We start from the raw sequence: 21,689 nt of genomic DNA, 5'->3' as shown, positions 1-21,689 counted from the left end.
TAAAAATATTAATTAAAATTCGAATTATAACTTCTTTATACATATGCGTTAGTATGTGTTACATATATATTGTTTCGTGTTGCAGATCTTCTTAAGCATCACATATTCGAATATATTCTAATCTTTTAAAATATAGTAAAAAAAGTATAACAATTTACGATGGTTCAAGTACGATATACTCGTAATTTATTTTTACGGGGAATATGTGTTATATATCTTTTTGCGTTTCTTAGTTTTTATATTCAAATTCCAGGTAAATATAAATGTAAATGTAAAAAATTAAAAATGTTCAATTTTTATATTTATAAAATTGTATTTGTATCTATTATAATGCTATTGTTTTAACGAAAATTATTTTTTTAAATATATTTATATGTATCTTTTTCTTTTTATGATAAAGGATTATATGGTGATAATGGAATTCTACCAGCTAGAACTCAATTAGATTTGAAAGGTCGCACACCCTTATTTCAAAAATTAAGACAGAAACCAACATTATTGTGGTTTGCTCCTTATTTTGGATTGAACATAGAATACATGTTAGATGTATTATCACTTATAGGAATTGCTCTTTCCTTTGTAGGGTAATATTAATTATTGTTAAAATTTAAATAATATATATTTAAATATTAAAAATTATAAAATATATATATATATATATATATATATATATGATAATTATTTTCAGATTTATCTCACAGAAATTTTGTATTGCATTTGTATTTGCATTACTTTGGTTATTATATTATTCTCTTTATCAAATTGGTCAAACATTTATGTGGTTTCAATGGCAAGTATTAAATCTTAATTTTTTTGATATTAATCCTCTTTTTATATTTATATTTTATATATTTATTATAATAAATATTGCTGATCTTTATAAAAATATTACATATTGTAATATAAAGCAAATATAAATTATAAAATAATATTAGATTAATTTGACATAAATCATTAATTAATTAATTTTTAAAATTTCATTATTTCTTTAAATCAATTTATTCAGATACATGTAATACAATATATTAGATTTTGATTTTTTCTAATTGTATTAAATTATAATTATACATATATAATTATATTAATACATTATATATTGTAGTTATAAGAATTAAAAAAATATAAAATAATTAATCATTTATGACAAGTTTATAGATATTTTTGCATATTTTTATAGGGATGTACTTTTATTAGAAGCAGGATTTTTATGTATATTAGTAGCACCATTTTGTTATTCTCAACGTGGAAAAATAAGCACACCAAGCGATGTTGTAACTTTTTGGACTGTACGCTGGTTACTTTTTCGTTTAATGTTCTCTAGTGGAGTAGTGAAACTTACTTCTGGTTGTCCCATTTGGTGGAAATTAGATGGTATAATATTTTAACAAATTTTTAAATCATAACTAAATGAGAGAAGATTATTCCTCTTTGCAATAATTTTTCAGCTTTGAATATACATTTTGAATCACAATGTATACCTACTCCATTAGCATGGTATGCACATCATTTGCCAGCATGGTTTTTACGTTTTACTACTGTGATTGTCAATATTATTGAACTTGTCATTCCATTTTTATTCTTCTTTCCAAACAGAAAAGTGAGAATAATAGCATTTTATACACAGGTAATATATGTAATGAATAAAATCAATATTTTTATTTTTTTTAATATCTAATATATAGTTATTTAATTATTTATATTGATTAACTAGGTATTTCTTCAAATACACATTATAGCTACAGGGAACTATAATTTTTTCAACTTCTTAACTATATGCTTATGCATTTCTTTACTTGATGATCATTTTTTCTATAAAAGAAAATCTAAAAATGATTCTTACAATATTATAAAATATTTCTCTACAATATTATGTATTTTAGTTTATGGAGGAATTTTTTATGCAACATATATATATTATAACCTTAGATTATCTGATAATTGGACTATTCAAAGTAATATTGGTATGTATATATTTACAATGCCAAATGTAAATATTTTTCTTGATTATTACTTACTTTTTTTGTTATTTTAGCATTTACTCAAGATCAATTTGATTACATATTATCACGTGCAATACCACTTTCCATTCACATTGGTGTAGTATCTCTTGCATTTACAATAGCGAATGCAATAGTTGTTTCTTTACTAACTATTAAAGGAATACAAAATAAAATCTTTGCAACATTCGTTACAATTTTTTATACAGCAGCAGTTTGTTTTGTTTTTGCTATAAGTATTGTATGTAATACATGTAATTATTTAAAATTTCAAATTATAATAATATTAATATTATATATTTTCACATTTAGGTACCTTATGCTACTTTACATCATACATATAATTCAACAATACCAATTCAATTAAGACAGATGCAAGGAAAAGTAGAATATCTTCATTTAGTAAATAGTTATGGATTATTCAGACGCATGACTGGAGTAGAAGGTAGATTGGAAGTTATCATCGAAGGAAGTAATAATATTGATGGTCCATGGAAAGAATATGAATTTTTATACAAACCAGGAAATGTTAATAATTCATTACCATTTGTTGGTGAATAATTCAAAAAAATATTTTATATTTTATACATTTTTAATATTATTTAATATTTTCGATATTAAGATTTTTTTCTCAATCTTATTGTTTTCAGCTCCTCATCAACCGCGACTTGATTGGCAAATGTGGTTTGCTGCATTAGGTACATACCATCAAAATCCATGGTTAATGTCATTAGCGTATCGTCTTTTGAGAGGTCAACCAGAGATATTGGCTCTAATGAATAATGTAGAAAATCCGTTTCCTGAAAAACCACCTAGATATATCAAAGCAAGTCTTTATCGTTATCATTATACTCCATGGAGTCAATCGTAAGTATTTATATACTTTTTTATGTTTCTGATTATTAAATGTTTAATTTTATTAATTTTATTTTTGATTAGATGGAATAAACAAGCTTGGTGGTCAAGAGAAAAAATCGGAGAATATTTTCCAATATTTAGTCATGATCATCCACCACTCATCGAATATTTATCAAAAATGAAAATTATTCAAGATAAGCCAGTTTACAAAGTAATAAATGAACCGCTAAAATTACTCCTTGATAGTATTAGATCTTTAGTTCACAAAATTGAAGCTAGTCTTTTTTTGTGGGGAGTTTTTACAGCAGGTTGTACAATTATTGTAACTAGCTATAATAATTCAGTTTTAAAGAAAAAGTAATTATTTGTTTCATTTTTTAACGTTCTCAGTGAAAAATATTCATAATCAACTACATTTGAAAAGATGTGCTTGTGTATAAATGTAATCAAGTTTGATTGTATCGTGCATATAAATTATTTCTTAAATTATGCATATAGTACATTTTTACAAATACACGAACTTTTTTGCTTTATTTCTTTCTCTTTTTTTTTTATTTTATTTTTATAATATATAATATGTACTTATCACAAATATCAATTAAAAGAAAAAAAAGGAAGAGAATGAATTTATTAGGAAAATATATCATTTATTTCTTATTAAGAATTATGTACCAAATTTATCAAACTGTCTTTTAGCATTTTTATATATTTGAAATTTTTGTTTATTATTTTATATACAATTGTTTTCCATTATTTTATTAATATTGTATTATAATAATATTACTTATCATAGCAAATTTCACTTTTCACATAAATCAATACATTAAGATAATATTCATTTAAAGAAATAAGAAGTAATAACTTAATATTTATTTTTTTGTGTATATTTTTTAAATATCTATTGAATTATTATGATCTTGCAAAATAAATATAATATATTGTGAAATATATTTTGTTTATTTTATAAATGAAATTAATTAGAAACTTCATTGATATAAGTATAATAAAAAATTTAAATATTTTTATAATATTATTTTTTGAAGTAATTTAAAAATATAATAAAATGTTGATAATAAGGATTTTCTTATAAAAACTTAATTAAAAAAATTTTGATTATATATTTGATTATATAATATTGATTATATATTATAAATTAATTTGATTTATTGGGAAAAGATTTGTTTTATTTCATTATATAGTATATTTTACATATATAAACAAAAGATTTTGCATTTGTATTTTAAAAATAAAAAAAAATTGATATTTTTATCATCTTATTTTTTTATTATTTTCACTTAACATTCTTAATTTTTTTGTTTTATGTTTATCTAATGTATATGATATTTTAGAAATTTTTCTTTTTGGTGTAATATCATTATATAAAAACGTATCCATTACATAAACTTCAGGCAAAACGATTTTTGATAAACCTATAGGATATTTAAATAATTGTTCTAATCGTGTTTCTAATAAAGTAAATACTTTATAAAATTTATGTGATTGTATAAAAAATCTACCAGGATTATATTTTTCATTCAATCGTTTCAAATACATTAAATTTTTGAAACTTGATAAAGTTGCATGACTAGCATATATCATAGGTATATCATGTTTTTCAACATCATGTGTTTCAGTACCTGAAAAATGTTTTTCTTTAAAATTATTAAATAATATATCATCTTGTTGAATGGTCTGTATACATATTTTTTTATAACATTTGTTTTGAAACTTTATATGTTGAGATTTTATATTATTATTTTCAAGAGATGTACCAATGTCAAAAAGAGTAATTGATTCCACTTTTTCTAATAATTTATCATTTGTTGAATTCTTCTTATCACTGTCATTATTAATATGTCCTTGTAATATCATTTTTGCTGGAAATTTAGAACAGTTTTGAGTTTTAAATATTTGTTCATATCTTGAATTATTAATTTCAAATAAACGACTAAGTTTTTGAAATTGTAATTCCTCTTCATTGCCACCAATATATGAAATTACAATATCTGGAGTATTAAAACTTGTAGGTTTTTCAAGCAAAAAATTATTTTTCGCATTTAAATTATAATCAATACATTGACTTTTTTTTGATTTTTTTAATTTTATCTGTGAATCAAATGGAGGTGGAGGTACAAAATGTGAATCTTTAGTTTCATCCATACCAAACATGCGTGATATATATTTGTTTATTGTCTCAAAGTACTTTTTTTTATCATTTTTTAATTTTATAAAATCCCTTAATGAATGTAATAGCTCTTGATCCCTATCATTTAATTTTATGTCACTGGTATCATTTGGAATATAAAGTTTGGCATTTAATATTTGTAAAATATTATATAAATTTGTTGTATTATATTGTAATTTCTCCATATTATGAAATTTACATTTATGTATCAATTTTTCTATTTTATGCCTTGTATGAAAATATTCAATTAATTTTTTATCCAAATCATTGTCATAATCGTTACTATCAATATTATTATTAGATTTAAAAATATTCTTAAAAGAATCTTCTTTTTTTTGTTCTTTTTCTTTTTCATTTTCTTCATAAAAATGATGTTTATGTAATTCAAATAAAGAGACACCTCTTTTAATATATTTCTGTAAAGCTTTATATCTATGTCTTAATTGAGTTCTATTTTTACTTGAAAATTGTTTAGCAATCATAGACCAATTTGGACCAATATTCTCAAAAAGATTGAGTAATTTTGTATCTTCTTCAAATGTCCATAAATTCCAGTTTTCAATTTGATTGATAGTTAATGTTTGATAACGATCATGAAGTTGAACAGTGGATCTATTAGGCATTAATGCAGCTGATATTTTACGAAAATTTGTACCATACTTGATGACAGCATCTTTCAGAATATTATCTTCAATTTTAGTAAATCTGCCTTTTATTAAATATGGTGTTAAACTGTATGTCCATCGGAAATATGCTTGTTGTTTAGTTCTATTTTGCATCCAACTAGCTACATCACCCCAAGGAATAAAATCACCAACTTTAAATATTTCTATTAATTTCAGAAGTCTTTCGTCTTCTTCATTTTCCCAAGTGCAATTTCTAATTTTGGGTAATTTTTTTGTTGTATTATATCTAATAAAACATTGATATGCAGTACGATTTGTATTTAATTCTTTGGCAATTTTGTCCCAGTTTTGAAATTTATATTTTTTCACAATTTTCCTAAGTTTGATATCTTCTGATTTTGTCCAATGACTTTTATTAATATCAGGTTGAAGAAAAACATTCCACATGACAGAACAATCAAGTGGAGAATGAATATCTTCAAAATAAGTAGATGATATTTTAAACCAATCAAATTCTTTTTCCTGTAATTTTTTTGATTTAATCATTTCTAAAAAATTTTTAGGTAGAAATTCTGTTTTCACTTCTTTCTTATCATCATTTTTAGTTTTTAATTTAAACATTTTATTATTAAGTTTTGAACATTCTATTTTTTGAATACATAATACATCTGAAATGGCTTCCTTTTGTATTGCTTTTAAAAGCATATCTCTTTCTTTTTTTGTCCATGAAGAAACTTTAGGAAGATTTCTTAGTTGTAATTCTTTACTGTTTTCTTTTAATATTTCATCTTCATTATTAGGAGCAAAAAAATAATATTTATCCTTAAAATATGGCATACCAGCATTGCAAATTAAAATTTTTGTGTCTCCAAGTGCATGTTTTTGTAAATTTTTTTCTATTGCTTTTAATTTTCGTTCACATTTTTGAAGTGCAAAGGTTACATGTCTCTTTAAATCTAACAAAGAGGAGACTATTTGTCTATTAAAATGTAATGTATTGTTATAATTTTCAATATTGTATTCCATAAAATTATCTTCAGTTTCATATTTTTTTTCTAATATACTTTTTTGATTTTTAATAGATACTTCTGAATTATTAATAATTAATTCAATATCATTTATATTAGAAGTATTTTCAAACTGATCTTCATCTTCACATTTGAACGATATTATACTTTCTAATAATAATATCTTGACTAAATCATTATCATCATTATCTTCATTAGATGACATGTTTATTATGAATAAGCTATTGCTATTATTTTGCAATTAGCATATATTTTATTATTGTTAATTAACAAAATACATATACTAAAATATTAAATATTTATAAGATATTAATGAAAAATAATGTATTTATTGAAGAACGTATTATTAAGTTTTGGTATTTTAACTCCGATATTTTAATTACAGAAAATAAAATAAATAAAATGAATAAAATATTATGCACTTTTAGCAAATTTAATGAAGATTAATTATTTACACTTAAAAATGTATATACATAACAATTATATTATGAATATCGATATAATTTCCAAAACGCGTTTGACACATACTGTTCTTTCACTAGCACGATATATTGTACAATCATAATGTTGATTGGTTTGACAAATCAATACGGAAAAAAATAAAAATCGTATGTTTAAATAATATTTAATCGTAATTTATTTAAAAGATTCTGTAAAATAAGTATACGTAAAGAGTTTACAAATGAAATTGATTTTTTAATTTGAAAAGAAGAATAATTGAAGAAATGAGAAAATGTTGACATTCAAACGGAAGTTGTGCACATATGTTTACGATATAGTTTCTATAAAGTTGTACATGCGCAGTTCGTATGGCCTGAATATGTCGGCTGGGTAAAATACGTTAACTGTTATCATGTCTAGAACGATTTCCTTTGGTTAAGTTCATTGCTGTTAAATTATTACGAAAGCCATTGTAACTTAAAAGTTGGGAAGTAGAGATATAATATATATTATTGATTCACTAAGTCAAACTCGCCATATTGTATATTAAAAAATTTAGTAAAGGAGGCCTTATGTCAAGTCAGTTCAACACTGAGAAGGCCGACGACGTGTGCTAATATGAAGAAGCTGTTTTCAAAAATTGAAAACACGTCGAAGGAGCCTAACAGTTACGTAGGAAAAGTTTTCGTGGTAGGACGTTATACTGTCACTGTCGAAGAGGTTTTAGCTGAAGGTGCGTCTTATTATCAACCTTGAATACTCATCACCCCTTCCATTCGTTTCATTTGTATGCTTGATCATTTTTTACTTTTTTTATATAATTTGTTTATAAAAAATAAATTAATATTTGATATTGCATAATGAATCAAATTAAATATATTAAAGTGATCATTAATTCTTAAATAAAATTAATAATATATGTTGATTGACATCTGAAATGTTTGAGTTGGAACAAATACTTATATTAATAAATGTATATGATGCACGCACACATACATGCGCGCGCGCGCGCCCACGTTATATATATAATATGTGTCAAAAAGTATTGATATCATCAATATTTTGACGATTAATTATAATAATAAAATTATAATAAAAATTTTTATTTTATTTTATTTATTTACTTTGTTTTAAAGTTTTGCTTTAAGATTTCGAAATTTATATATATATATTAATCAAATTGAGTAAAAATATATTATTTTAAAATATAAAATATCTTAATTCATGAACATTTAACACAAGAAATTTAATTAGTTAACATTTAATTGGCAAACATATGATTTTATAATTATTTTTAATAATATTATTATAGGAGGATTTGCTATTGTGTTTTTGGTAAAATCTTCAAGTGGACGTTATGCACTTAAACGCATGTATGTCAATAATGAACATGATCTCAATGTATGTAAAAGAGAGATACAAATCGCAGTAAGTTTTACATATTTTTTTTAGACAAATTACAATTATGTTTTTATAAAGATTTCCCATAATTATTTGGATTATTTATTTTTATTGATTCTGTGGAAGTTATACTTTTATTTCTATTTTTAGAGTAACTTAAATGGTCATAAAAATATCATAGGATATTTGGATAGTAGTATTACAAACATAGGAGGAGGAGTACACGAACTTCTACTTTTAATGCCTTATTGCAAGACTCAAGTTCTACAGATGATGAATAATAGGTTAAAAATGTGTTAAAGAAGTTTCAATAATTATACAAGATACATAGAAGAAAATTTTGAAGTACTAATTTCATAATTTACAGATTACAAACTGGCTTTAGTGAGTCTGAAGTTCTTCAAATATTTTGTGATGTTTGTGAAGCAGTATCTCGATTACATCATTGTCAAACACCAATAATACATAGAGATTTAAAAGTTTGTATTAGATGGTTTTTTGTTAAGACTTAATTCAATATAATTTTTATATACTTTATTAATGGAAAAATATTTGCTTATTTATTTGACATTCGTTTTAGATTGAAAATATATTGTATTCTGATACTGGTCATTATGTATTGTGTGACTTCGGTTCTGCAACAGCAAAAATTCTTAATCCTAGTGTACATGGTGCAGCAATAGTCGAGGAAGAAATTAAAAAATATACAACTCTCAGTTACAGAGCACCTGAAATGGTTGATATGTATTGTGGAAAACCTATTACAACAAAAGCAGATATATGGGTAGAATAAATTAAAAATTTTTAATTTAAAAAATTTATTCGCAGAAATAATATTTCATAAATTCTTAGGCATTGGGATGTTTGTTATACAAACTTTGTTTCTTTACATTACCATTTGGGGAAAGTACACTTGCTATCCAATCGGGAAATTTTACGATACCAAATCATTCAAGGTTAGCTCTTTATATATGTTCATTATATATTATTTTTTTTATTTATTTTATTTTTAATTTTTTTATTTCATATAATAAAATTAATACTTTATATTATACAGATATAGTAGAAATCTTCATTGTTTGATTCGATATATGCTTGAGCCGGATTCTGATAATCGTCCTGATATTTATCAAGTGTCTATGATTGCATTCCAAATTTTGGGTAAAGAATGTCCTGTACAGAATTTACATGTATGTATATGCATATATTTATTAATTAATTATTCTTTATAAATATATTTGATATATGTGATATGTGAATTGATATTTCTAATTGAATAAAGAGAAAAATGAAGACTGATAGCAAGACTACTTATTAAATATTTTCATATATTTTCATTTATGTAAATTATAAATATGATATAAATATGTACAATTGAATATATATATATATATATATATATATATATTTTTGAATTATATTTTTACAATTATACTTATTTATTTTTTTAGAAAGTTCCAATTCCAATTCTGGAATCATTAACTTGTCCGCCTATGGAATCTGAAAATGTTAAAAGATCATCATTAGTGAAAACACCAAAACCAATTCCAGTAACTACTGTTGAGGGTACGTCAGTTACACCAAGGCAACGACCAAAAGGGCAAGCTGTAAGCACAGGTCCGATTAGTTTAAGTGGTCAGATCGTAAGTCAAATATCGGGTCAAGGAAATCAAACTCAGTCACAAAGTTCTATAGGAAATACAGTTTCATATGTTCAAATGGGTCAACAACTTGCTCCATTGAATACATCTCAAACTTATGTTGGACAAAGTATGCAATCAAATGTTCAATCATTACCAGTAAATACGCAAGCATCTTCTCATCAAGTTTCAGCACTTAATCAAGTTTCGCCGCAAATTTGTACAACTAGTCAAAATATTTCTTTTGGACATCAATCGCAAATCCAAAAATCACAATATAGTCAGTCACATTGTTCTACAATTAGACGATCTCCTGCAAGTGTTCAAGATACAGTAAGTTCGTACTTTGATTCAACATTAACAACAAATATAAATGAAGAAAATTTAGAAGCGCTATTTCCACCATCTGGTAAGAATTTACTTTTAAAAATTTTTTTCAATTTTTTTTAGTTTAAATGTATATGTTCTGATCATTTTATTTGCAGGCTATCCAGATCCATTTAAAGATGATAGTCGAGCTATGCCACCACCTGCAAAAATACCACCACCTGTTGCTCCTAAACCTAAAATTCTGCCCAAAATATCAAGTATTTCTGCTAGTTGTCCGCCTCCTAAATATATACCTCTTACTTCGTTGACATCGAAATTGAATACTCCAACTGGGCCTAATAAAGCCACTCCTGTAATGGTACCAACTTTACCAAAACCAGTTAATAAAACTGAGAGTTTGAGTCAGAATATAAGTTCCAGTACTTCTCCACCTGATAGTCCAACACTATCTTCTGTACGCCATAGAAGAAATGTTAGCGATACAAGTGCTTTCAATAAGTAAGTCTCTCTCTCTCTCTCTCTCTCTCTCTCTCTCTCTCTCTCTCTCTCTCTCTCTCTCTCTCTCTCTCTCTCTCTCTCTCTCTCTCTCTCTCTCTCTCTTCTCTCTCTCTCTCTCTCTCTCTCTCTCTCTCTCTCTCTCTCTCTCTCTCTCTCTCTCTCTCTCTCTCTCTCTCTCTCTCTCGCTCTCTCTCTCTCTCTCTCTCTCTCTCACACACACACACACACACACACACACACACACATACACACACACACACACACACAAAATGTATATAAAGTATTCTTTAATAAATAAAAACTTCTTCAATAATTAATAAATAAAAAGAAAATTTTATGACTCAAAATAAAAAATCAAAATAATAAAATAACGTTCATTATTCGTCATTTTTAAAAAATGCATTTTTTGAATTTTTTGCATTTGAGAATTAATTGAATATGTATAGTTTAATTTATTATTGATGGAATATATTTCAATTTAAAATATTTTAATTTGAATAGAATATTTTGAAAATCTCGAACAAAAACATGTTATTTTATTATTATTTATTTGTTTTTATATATAAAATAATTTTTTATTATATCATAACACATACACATACACATATTTGCCAATTATCCATTAAAAACTGAATCAACTTTATATATTTGAAAAATTTTCAAATTTAATTTTATTGAAGATAAATTTAATGTAATTTTATTATTTTCTATCTTTGTTTTATTTTGTGTCATAGAATCTTTATATCATATAAATTATAGAATATTTTATGTAAAATATATAAAATAATATTTTTTTTATACATATAATATGTATAAAATAATTATTGAGTATTTTTAAATACATATTACATATATAATATAATAAATATTTTTTTTTTTTATAAAATTAATTTATATGTATGTATATTTACAAAACATTTATTTATTATTCATACTATAGAGCATTTGCAAGCGAAACAACACAATTTCTAGCACCATATGAAGCTTCAGTAAAATCACGTTCAGAAGATGTTAGTACTCCTGAAGTTCTAACTGGTGTAAGGCTTTGTCTAGGATCTAGCACTTCGCATGTACGTATTGTAAGTACATAAAATGCACTGATTTTTAATGATTTTTTTTAATATTAATTTTATTTTCACATTGTTTAATCGCTGTTTTTTTTATTTTAAAACATTCTTTATAAATATTTTATTATTTTTTTTATAATTTCATTATAATTTAAGTTTGTAATAATTATAAATATTTTAAATTAAATATAATTTATGATTTTTATTTTTTGTGCAGCACTCATATTAAAAATGCATAGGATATATCAGTAAATTATATTTTATTAAAAAAATTTATGATATTTTCAATCAGGGAGAACTTTCAAGTATAACTGCTACTGAAGGAAGGTCATTAAGTGCAGATGTAGCAGCTTGGAATCCATTTGAAGATGTACAACCTTTCAATCAATTAACAGAAGATCATATTTTTGGTGCTGAATTTGATAAAATTAGAAGAGGAAGTAATGCAAGTATCAGTGGTGTAAAAAGTCGCGAAAGTCTTGTTATGACATATGCAGAATTACCAGAAGATCCATTTGAATCTGCACCTTTCAGTTTGCCAAGTAAGTGCATTTGTATGATTAAATTTAGTTAATTGAATTAATTGAAATGATTTTTAAAAGACATTTCTTTATCGTTTGTTGATGTAATTTTTAGCAGGAAAGAAGAACAAAATTGGATCAAAGACTGCTGCACTTGCTGGAGGTAATGCATAGACTGCTTCGTATACATTCTTATTCCATTTTCCTTTTTCTCTTTTATGAATATGCAGCAGAATTTAACAAATAATACGTAATGTATTTAGACGAATTAAGCATAATCGATATTTCGTATTTTTTTTTTTCTTTTTCTCTTTTTTTTCTATCTTTTTCCATCCTTTCTCTCTCTCTCTCTCTCTCTCTCTCTCTCTCTCTCTCTCTCTCTTTCTCTTTCCCCTTTCTCTTTTTCTTTCTCTTTCTCTTTCTCTTTCTCAATATCATTTTCCATCAAATCATAATTATATAGTGTACTCAGATTATATAATTCTTTCTAAGTTTTCGAGTAACTTTTTTAATATAGATTTTTGTCAAAGAAAACTATCTTACTCAATATGTTGATTAATGTGATATGAATAATATAATTTATAAAATAACATACTGATACGTTGACAGAAACAAAAATTGCAAAAGCGAATTACAGATTACGTTCCTAAATAGATTGTTTTAAAATTATGTACTAATTACTTGCAAATTTATTAGAATTAAGAATGAATGATATATAGGAAAAACTTTAATGCCAATTTATTTTATCTGTGCTTAAAAGTTTGAAACAAAAGAATAATATAAATAACTTATTCTATGTACGTTGTAGACAATTACAGTAATACAATTGTGCATGATTATTCTTATATAATTATACTACGATTTTTCGATTTGAAAAATGATCGAGTCACCTGTGATAATAATAGAAGAGAAGATTTCAGTTTATTAAAAAAACGTGAATAAATTACAGAATTATAACAGTGATTGAAATTTCATTATTTTGTTTTATCAACATTATTTCTTATAATTTTGAATTTAATTATACATATATTGCATTCATATTTGAGTCATAACGCACAGAATGAAATAATAGAACAATAATGTATACAAAATTTTTGCAAAATTTAGAGCTATTATAATATGAAAAATGATAATTATAACAAAAAAAAAAAAAAAGATAAAAAAATTAAAAGTAAAAAGTTATTGTCAGTTAATTTTCATATGCTTTTAATGATGACCAAAGATAGAAGAATAAGTTCTAATAAATATTCTCTCATATACAATGAATATAAAAGAAAAAACAGGAGGGGAGTGGTAGAATATATTGTACAAAATAAGAAGGAATTAAATCCTCGAAGAGAAAAAAACAATATATATTAAGGACAAGAAATATGTTGTGTATAAATTGTAAAGATTACAATTGATAAAGTATCAATAATTATTGTATACTTGTGAAAAATTGATTTCGATATTTGTGAAATATAGAGAAGGTTACAATTGTTATTTTGAAAAGATTTCAATTATAAAAAAAATATTACATACCTAATATATTGAAATTTAAACTCATTCTTTCATTGTGTTTATTGAAAAAAATTGCGATATCGTTATTGCTATCTGATGTATTATTGTATTATATTCGTATGTTTATTAAATAATACACTTGGAATGATGTTCTTCGTGGTTGTATATCTGTAGATACATTAAAAGATTACAAATATAAGAATTAATAAATGGTGATAATATTGTAATATTTGATAATAAGATGATATTTCACGTTAAAAATAATTTTATGATTATTGATAAATTAAATTGTTCATAAAATATGTGTTATGACATACTTTAATTTAGTTTTCATGTCAAGAAATTGGCATACAGTAATATGTTATGTACATATTTATGTACATATAACATAGTTTCAATGTTAATTCATACAACTTAAATTTTAAGTTTGAAGAATTCCGAATAGAAATATATATGTTACTATGGAAATAAGATAAAGTAAATGTGTTTTGCAATATTCATTTCTTGTAATATAAATTGTCTCATTTCTTTTAACAAATTGTACACATTATATTCAAGTAATGTGATCATAATATATAAAGTATAATTGAATAGCATGTTATAGATAGTTGCATGGAGAGATTATTCAATTAAAATAAATTCATAAAATTAGTTTCGTAAAATTAAATATGAAAATGAAATTTATATTATTTTCAATATACAACAGATATGTGTATATATGCGCACACATACATTATGAGACACATGTTCTAAGAATAATGATACCAAAAATAATTTATATATGTAGTATTGAACAATGTATGTATTTATATGACGTGATCCATCGATTATGAATTAAACAAAGTTTGATCTATACAATTTAGAAGGAATTAAATTCAATTACGTAAAACTACACTTTAAATAAATTCAAGAATGTATCAACAATATGCACATGACAATTTATTACTTATTTTATATTAATTTTATTAATCATTCATTGGATGTACAATAAATAGATAAATGGGAAAGATAAATTATAAATATTAAAAAATTAAAAAATAAATAACATGCAATTAACAGTAAACAAAAATAAATAAGTTTCTTTTTTTTTTTAACAAGTAAAAATATATATATATATAATAATGAAAGAATATAATAATATTTATATATTATAGTATTCATTTATTGTTTCTTTCATTCTTTTGTTTAGAAATTTTTTTATTTTTTTTCCTTTCTTTGTTATTTCTAGAATAATGTTTCTCTTTCTTTTCATTTAATTTCTTGTTTTCCTTTCCGTTTATTAATCTTTCCCTTCTAATTTAATCTTAATTACTTACTAATTCACTTATTCATTTTCTCATTTATTTTCTTTACAATTTATGATGTATTTCTTATAATATTCAGTAATTCCATCATAATTTATTACATCTTATTTTTTCTATTCCTCTATAACTATAATGTTTCAATTTCAAAAGTAAAATATCAAATACTTTTTTTCATGTAGTCAAATGTTTCATTATGTATATCTTGCATCATGTATATGTACGCATATGATTCTGATCGAACAAGCTAGTATCTAATTTATTTTTTGTATCTTCATGTATTAAGAATCGATTAAGAAAATGTAAATAGAATAATAGCTTACGATCATTCAAATATTATTGAGACAAGATACTTTATTGCTATTGCTATTAAATCAAAGGCAATAAAGATTCTTCTCTTTTATTTTCTTTTTTTTTTTCTTTTTTATATAATCGATATCTTTTAACATGTTTATATTTAATTTTTCACTGTCTGGAACGCCCTAATGAGTTTGGGAGGCATAAAAAATCGTTTTTTAATCGATACATTCATAATTTATCATTTGTAAAAAAATATCGAAATATCGATATTTGTCCTACATCGTTTGCCTTCCATAGTGTCTCCGTGTCTTCTGAATTACATATAAGATATAAGATTCTCGTGCGGTTACCGACATATTATGATTCAATTTGTTACTGTTATGGTATTTTAATTTTGATCCAAGCAATGTAATAAGCTAATAAATCACTATATGTGCATTTGAATCAGAATTAATAAACGTGACGCGTGAGCACCATAGGAGGCTGACAATCTTGGGCATCCCATATTCGCTGTATTAAAACAATGTTACAGCAATAAACATAAACATTGATATATGGTGTATGGAGTATTGTTTTTTTCGAATACATAAAACGCAGCAATTCTTTGTTCGTTGAATGATTCAATATTTTAAACGCGAGAAAAAATATTATCTTGCGTTTTAAGTTTTAAATATATATATATATATATATATATATATATATACATAATATAATTAAAAAAATAATCATTTCTATATAGTACATATATATATAATATATACATATAATATATATAATACCATTTGAATCATATTAATTTGAAACAAAGATCATTACTGCGTTTTTATCCTTAAATCCCTAAAATCTGATTAGGACTGTTCCAGACTATATGGTGTTAGTATGATGTAGCGCGGTGATGGTACTAACCAATGTTATATAAAATTACACTAAAAAAAGCAGACTATATATAGAATAGAAATGAAGCTGAGACTAGAATCAGAAAGAAGAAGAAATAAAAGGAGAGAATATTGATAGTTTGTAATATATCTAATGTAATAATTTTGTACATGTTAATATATCTTATGTTAAGCGTTTAAATATTTTAGAAATACAATGCACACACCATGACAGACCTAATCAGATATCTATATGATTTCTAATTTCTAATTTAATTTATAAAATATATCGATAAAGATATATTTGAATGGTTCCTTTGCAATAAGAATAATGGATTATTTAATACAATAATAATAATATAAATGGAATATTAAAAAAAAAAAAATAGAAATTTTGCGACTAGACATGATGCAACGTTTTTTATCTATTTTATATAATATAATTATACATATATTAAATACTTGTTTATGTAATATAGAAAAAGGGAAAAATATGGAAAATTTATTCGTTGATATTGATAAGTTATTAAAATGTTTAAATATATAATATTAAATCAAATAATTTCACGTGATAATATTCATGTGTATATCGTAGGTAAGTATAGCTTCAATACAGTTTCAACTGTTTTATGCAGAAACTTTCATAATATATGATAATATAATAATAAAATGTAATGTAAAATATAATGTAATCATTTTAAAAAGAAAATGATGTATATTGAATATATTATTGACAAGAAATATCAATTATTTTACTACTATTATTAATGTTCTCTTTCTTTCTTTTTCTCTCTCCTTTCGTTTGTTTCGTTTACTATATCGAAACGAAAATTTTGAGTTTATCGAATTCATTATGATATTGTGAATGAATCGATACGTTATCGTATCTATAAAAGTTAATAAACTATCAATGTATATATATCATGTAAAATTCCGTTTATCATGTAAAAAACATTTAATCCTCCTAAGTTACAGATATGTTTTTTTTTTTTTTCAGGAAAATTACAAGTAAATGGTAGATCAAGGATACCTTCGAAACAATGGAATTCAGGATTCGAACGAACTGAATTGGATCATAGAATGATGCCTTTAACAGGAAACAGTCCTATTTCTCCGCCATTTGTTCGAATTCCCATAGAAAATCGGTCCAAGTATGAAAAATTAATATTCAATGCTGGTGATATATCCAGTGACAGTGATAAAGATTTATCTCAAGAGCGTATAAAGCAAAAGAGAAAAAGGGTCAAAAACGTGTTACGTCGAAAGAAAAAAGTGCAAAATACAAAAAATACCATGTACCAAGAATATAACGAATCGAATGATTCGATAAGTTTAGCTGATAATTTTAAAACGATTAATGATAATTTGTATAGTCATATTAATTATAATAACACTATTAAATCTAATGGAATTGGAAAAAGTAATGAAAAAAGCAATATTGGAAATGAAGATGATATGGATGAGATAGAAGAAGAGGGAAAGAAAAAAGAAAGAGAAGAGGAGGAAGAAAAGAAAGGAATAAAAGAAGAAAACAAAGGAGTGAAAGAGGAAGAAGAAAAGGAGGAGGAAGTGGAAGATGAGAAAAAGGAAGAAGATGAGGAAGACGAAGAGGAAGATGATGACAATGACGATGATGATGATAATGACGATGATGATGACGATGACGACAACGACAATGTTGAAGATGATGAAGACGATAAAGATAATGATGATATCGATGATAATAATAATGACAACGATAATGAGAATGACAAAGATAAAGACAACGATGATGAGAATGATGAAAAATACAAGAAAAAAAACGAAATAGTTTCGGAAAATATACGAATTTATGGCAATTCTATTCAACATTCGGAAAAAAATATTATAATGAATGAAAAAGATTATAGAACAAAAAAATCGAAAAAATATTATCGAGGACAACGATTGTCAGTGATTAGAGCCAATAGAGATCCAATAGTTGGACATCAATACGGAGAAAAGCCACTTTTATTGGACGATGAACTCGATTCAGAATCGAAACTGGAATATTTTCATGGTGATCCATTTATTATTGATGATCAATATGACTCAAACTCTCAATTGTTAAATAAAATAGATTCGTTAGAAAGGAATGAGAAAATGAAACATTTAAATAATTTATTAGAAAAATCTGAAAAAGATATTTTTGCTTTGGCTCCTTTTCCAAAATCATCTAGTTATTTAAAAAAAAATAATGATTGTCAAGACAACAATGAATTTAAAACTGTAGTTCCCATTATTTTTAATTCAAGAGTTTCATCTCAGGAATCAACAGATTTGAAAAGCAAATCACTTTCAAAGTGTAATTCATATCAGAAATACACAAATATTGCAGAAGAAAAGATAGATGTTGATTTTTTGGAAAAAAATAATCAACAATCATCAATTGAGATAACTTTAATTAAAACTCATCAAGACTTTAAAAGAGAAAAAAATATTCAAGATCAAAAAAAAATAGAAATAGAAGAATATATGAAAGAAAATGGAAGAAGAGAAGAAGAAAGATTAGAAATAACTAGACAAGAAGATAAAAGTGAAGAAAAAAAAGAATATAGGATAGGGAAAAAAGAAGAAATAGAGGAGGAAAATGAGAAAGAGAATGAAAAAAAAAAAGAAATGGAAGAAGAAGAAAATATAGAAAAAGATTTATTTGGTTCATCGCCATTTAGTCCAAATAGTTTTGTAATAAATAGTCAATTTCAACAATCGTCTCTTGCTTCCATTCGTACCTTACCATCTTCAAATATTCAACAAGGTTCTATTGACTCCTCATCTACAAAAATAATACCAAATTCAAAATTTGATAACATTTCTGCGAGCAACAAATATTCGAATACATTTACGAATGTTTCAAAAGATCTTTTTGGTTCCGTTCCGTTTGATGAATTTACATATTTACAATTGAATGAAAAAGAGAAATATGACTTGCTAAAAAAGGAAAATGAGATTCAGGTTCCATTTATTCAAGCATCATCATCACGATCAGTGACGCAGGAGCCACAACTACAGCCATTGAGTTTTGGAGGATCAATTGGAGACAATACATTACTATTGAATAAAGTACTATCACCAGATGCTACTACTGCTATTAAATCTACATCTATTTTACAAGAGGTATATACTATTAAACCGGTTCAACATACCGCACGAATTACTGTTCAAACAGTAAATAGTGTATCGAAACCAGATGTTATACCAGATATTGTTTCGCCTATGTCACCTGAACCATTGGTAGCTACTGATGACCATGATGTACCAAGGCATAAAAGAGATAAATTTACTAAATCAGAAAAATCGAAATATCGTTTAATCAATGAAAATCACAATGATGTTAGTGATATTTTATCATCGTCGAGATTGAGTCACAAAACTAAATCAATAGGTTACAGTAAAAAAACTTCAAGAATAAAAAAATATTCTGTAGTGAGCACAGCCGCTGGTTTTAGTAACATGAGTTTCGAAGATTTCCCAAGCGACGAGAATGAAGAAAAACAAATTAGGAATACAAAAATTGCGCCTTTTGAAGTAATCAGAGAACCCGAGAAAAGATTTGGATCGTTAAAGAGAAAAAGTAATCCATTTTCTTGAGAACTGAAAATAATGTAAAAAAAAATTAGTCTTGCTTTATCAATGATTCTTCAACATGGAATCACAGTTGGACAATTATGCGTTGTTATGTCATTTATTGTATTAAATGTTGAAAACAGAAGAAGAGGAGAAAAAGGAGGCATTAATTCATCACTGTCTGTAATCTCTATGGTAAATACAGGACGAATAGTGATCGAGTTATGGCCTGGATATTATGTCGAATAGGATAGAAATTACTAGATGTAATTAGTCTTATTAAATTAGTTTTTCATATTAAATCAAGATATTAAAATGAAAAGATGTAATATAATGAAAATAGAAGCAAAACAAAAAAAGAGTGGAAATATGAAAGAAACAAAAAGCAGATAGTAAATAGAAAAAGCGAGTATCTATTTTTGTAGTTAAAAGTTTATACTATGTTTGTACTTTGAAATTTGTAGGTTTCTACTATTATGATCTATAATTTGTTACAAATGATACAATTTTTCTAAAATGAAAGTCAAATGGCAAACATGATCAAATGAACACATTCTCAATAAATATATCTTAGTGTTATGTATTTTGTAATTTATAAAATTTATTCAAAAAAATAACCTTAAGAATATACAAATAAATATATGTACTTGATATTGATCTAATTGCACTATATACTATGTATTACGGTTAATATTATTATATCGTATACATTGAATATCATTTTCCGTTATATGAACGAATTATAAGATGTAACAAAATATTTTTTAATTTATCTATTTATTATATCAATATATATGCGTGCAACTTTCCATTCAATTGGCATATGCGTGCATATGATTTATTAGAAATAAATTGAATTCGTGATGCAAGTTAGTATACATATAAGAATCTAGCAATTATATATATATATATATTTTAAAACTTTATTTCATTATTATCTTTATTGTCACCTCTAATAGAATATTTTATTAAAGTTGATAAGTACAAGTGCAGCTTACGAATTATTAAATTGAAATATTTATGATTTGATGTAATTTTTCACTCAATTGTAAATATTTTTTTCTTTGTATCAATGCTTTTCATGTATATGTACATATATAACCTATTATTAATAGAATCATAAGTGAATTATTATAACATATATATTGCAAAATATGATTTTAAAAAGTGATAAATGCTAAAGTGAAAATTGTTAGGAAAAACTATTGTATAACTGTATTAAAAATTATTTATCGATGATAATACATGTCCTATATTAGTAGTATTAATGTAATTTTTTTTGTTTTTACTCTCTCTCTCTCTCTCTCTCTCTCTCTCTCTCTCTCTCTCTCTCTGCATCTTAAGTGATGCAATAATCTATCACAATGTTCATTTATTTATTCATTTTGATGCGAATCTATATACATACAATAAATATTGTGATATTTAATCATAAATGTACGATAATGAAAGTATATATGAAAACAAACATATGTTTATTTATAAAAGTGATATTTGCGAAATGCACTATTAATTTATTATGACAAAAGAGTTTAA

At 24.4% G+C, this 21,689-nt stretch overlaps 3 protein-coding genes across 7 annotated transcripts; 2 read left to right on the top strand and 1 right to left on the bottom strand.

Moving 5' to 3' along the window:
* Positions 1-88: 88 nt before the first annotated feature.
* LOC724741 (lipase maturation factor 2) lies at positions 89-3,388 on the top strand. Its single transcript, XM_001120633.5, has 10 exons — positions 89-253; positions 401-584; positions 689-790; positions 1,178-1,371; positions 1,446-1,624; positions 1,712-1,961; positions 2,033-2,238; positions 2,310-2,550; positions 2,648-2,864; positions 2,937-3,388. Exons 1-10 carry the CDS (start codon positions 160-162, stop codon positions 3,214-3,216), a joined length of 1,947 nt encoding a protein of 648 aa, XP_001120633.2. The 5' UTR covers positions 89-159; the 3' UTR covers positions 3,217-3,388.
* Positions 3,389-3,519: 131 nt separating this feature from the next.
* On the bottom strand, positions 3,520-6,899 carry LOC102656620 (snRNA-activating protein complex subunit 4 homolog). Its single transcript, XM_026440039.1, has 4 exons — positions 6,808-6,899; positions 4,628-6,645; positions 4,156-4,492; positions 3,520-3,544 (listed from the first exon to the last, which is right to left on the bottom strand). The coding sequence occupies exons 1-4, from the start codon at positions 6,897-6,899 to the stop codon at positions 3,520-3,522; spliced, it is 2,472 nt and encodes an 823-aa protein (XP_026295824.1).
* On the top strand, positions 6,723-20,732 carry LOC552731 (uncharacterized protein DDB_G0290301). Of its 5 annotated transcripts, none has more exons than XM_026440234.1 (13): positions 6,723-7,868; positions 8,448-8,563; positions 8,687-8,820; positions 8,904-9,015; positions 9,117-9,320; positions 9,389-9,492; positions 9,594-9,726; positions 9,988-10,585; positions 10,662-11,004; positions 11,945-12,074; positions 12,364-12,613; positions 12,708-12,755; positions 17,566-20,732. In XM_026440234.1, the coding sequence occupies exons 1-13, from the start codon at positions 7,754-7,756 to the stop codon at positions 20,175-20,177; spliced, it is 4,899 nt and encodes a 1,632-aa protein (XP_026296019.1). In that variant the 5' UTR covers positions 6,723-7,753; the 3' UTR covers positions 20,178-20,732. The 5 variants fall into 5 exon arrangements, with proteins under 5 accessions (XP_026296019.1, XP_026296017.1, XP_026296018.1 ...); XM_026440232.1 differs by having other exon boundaries at positions 11,945-12,083; XM_026440233.1 differs by having other exon boundaries at positions 8,687-8,829.
* Positions 20,733-21,689: the final 957 nt, after the last annotated feature.

This window comes from Apis mellifera, linkage group LG4, assembly GCF_003254395.2.
Source record: "Apis mellifera strain DH4 linkage group LG4, Amel_HAv3.1, whole genome shotgun sequence".
Taxonomy (NCBI): domain Eukaryota; kingdom Metazoa; phylum Arthropoda; class Insecta; order Hymenoptera; family Apidae; genus Apis; species Apis mellifera.
Note: the sequence above shows the minus strand (reverse complement) of the source record. Positions and strands in the feature narration are given on the sequence as shown.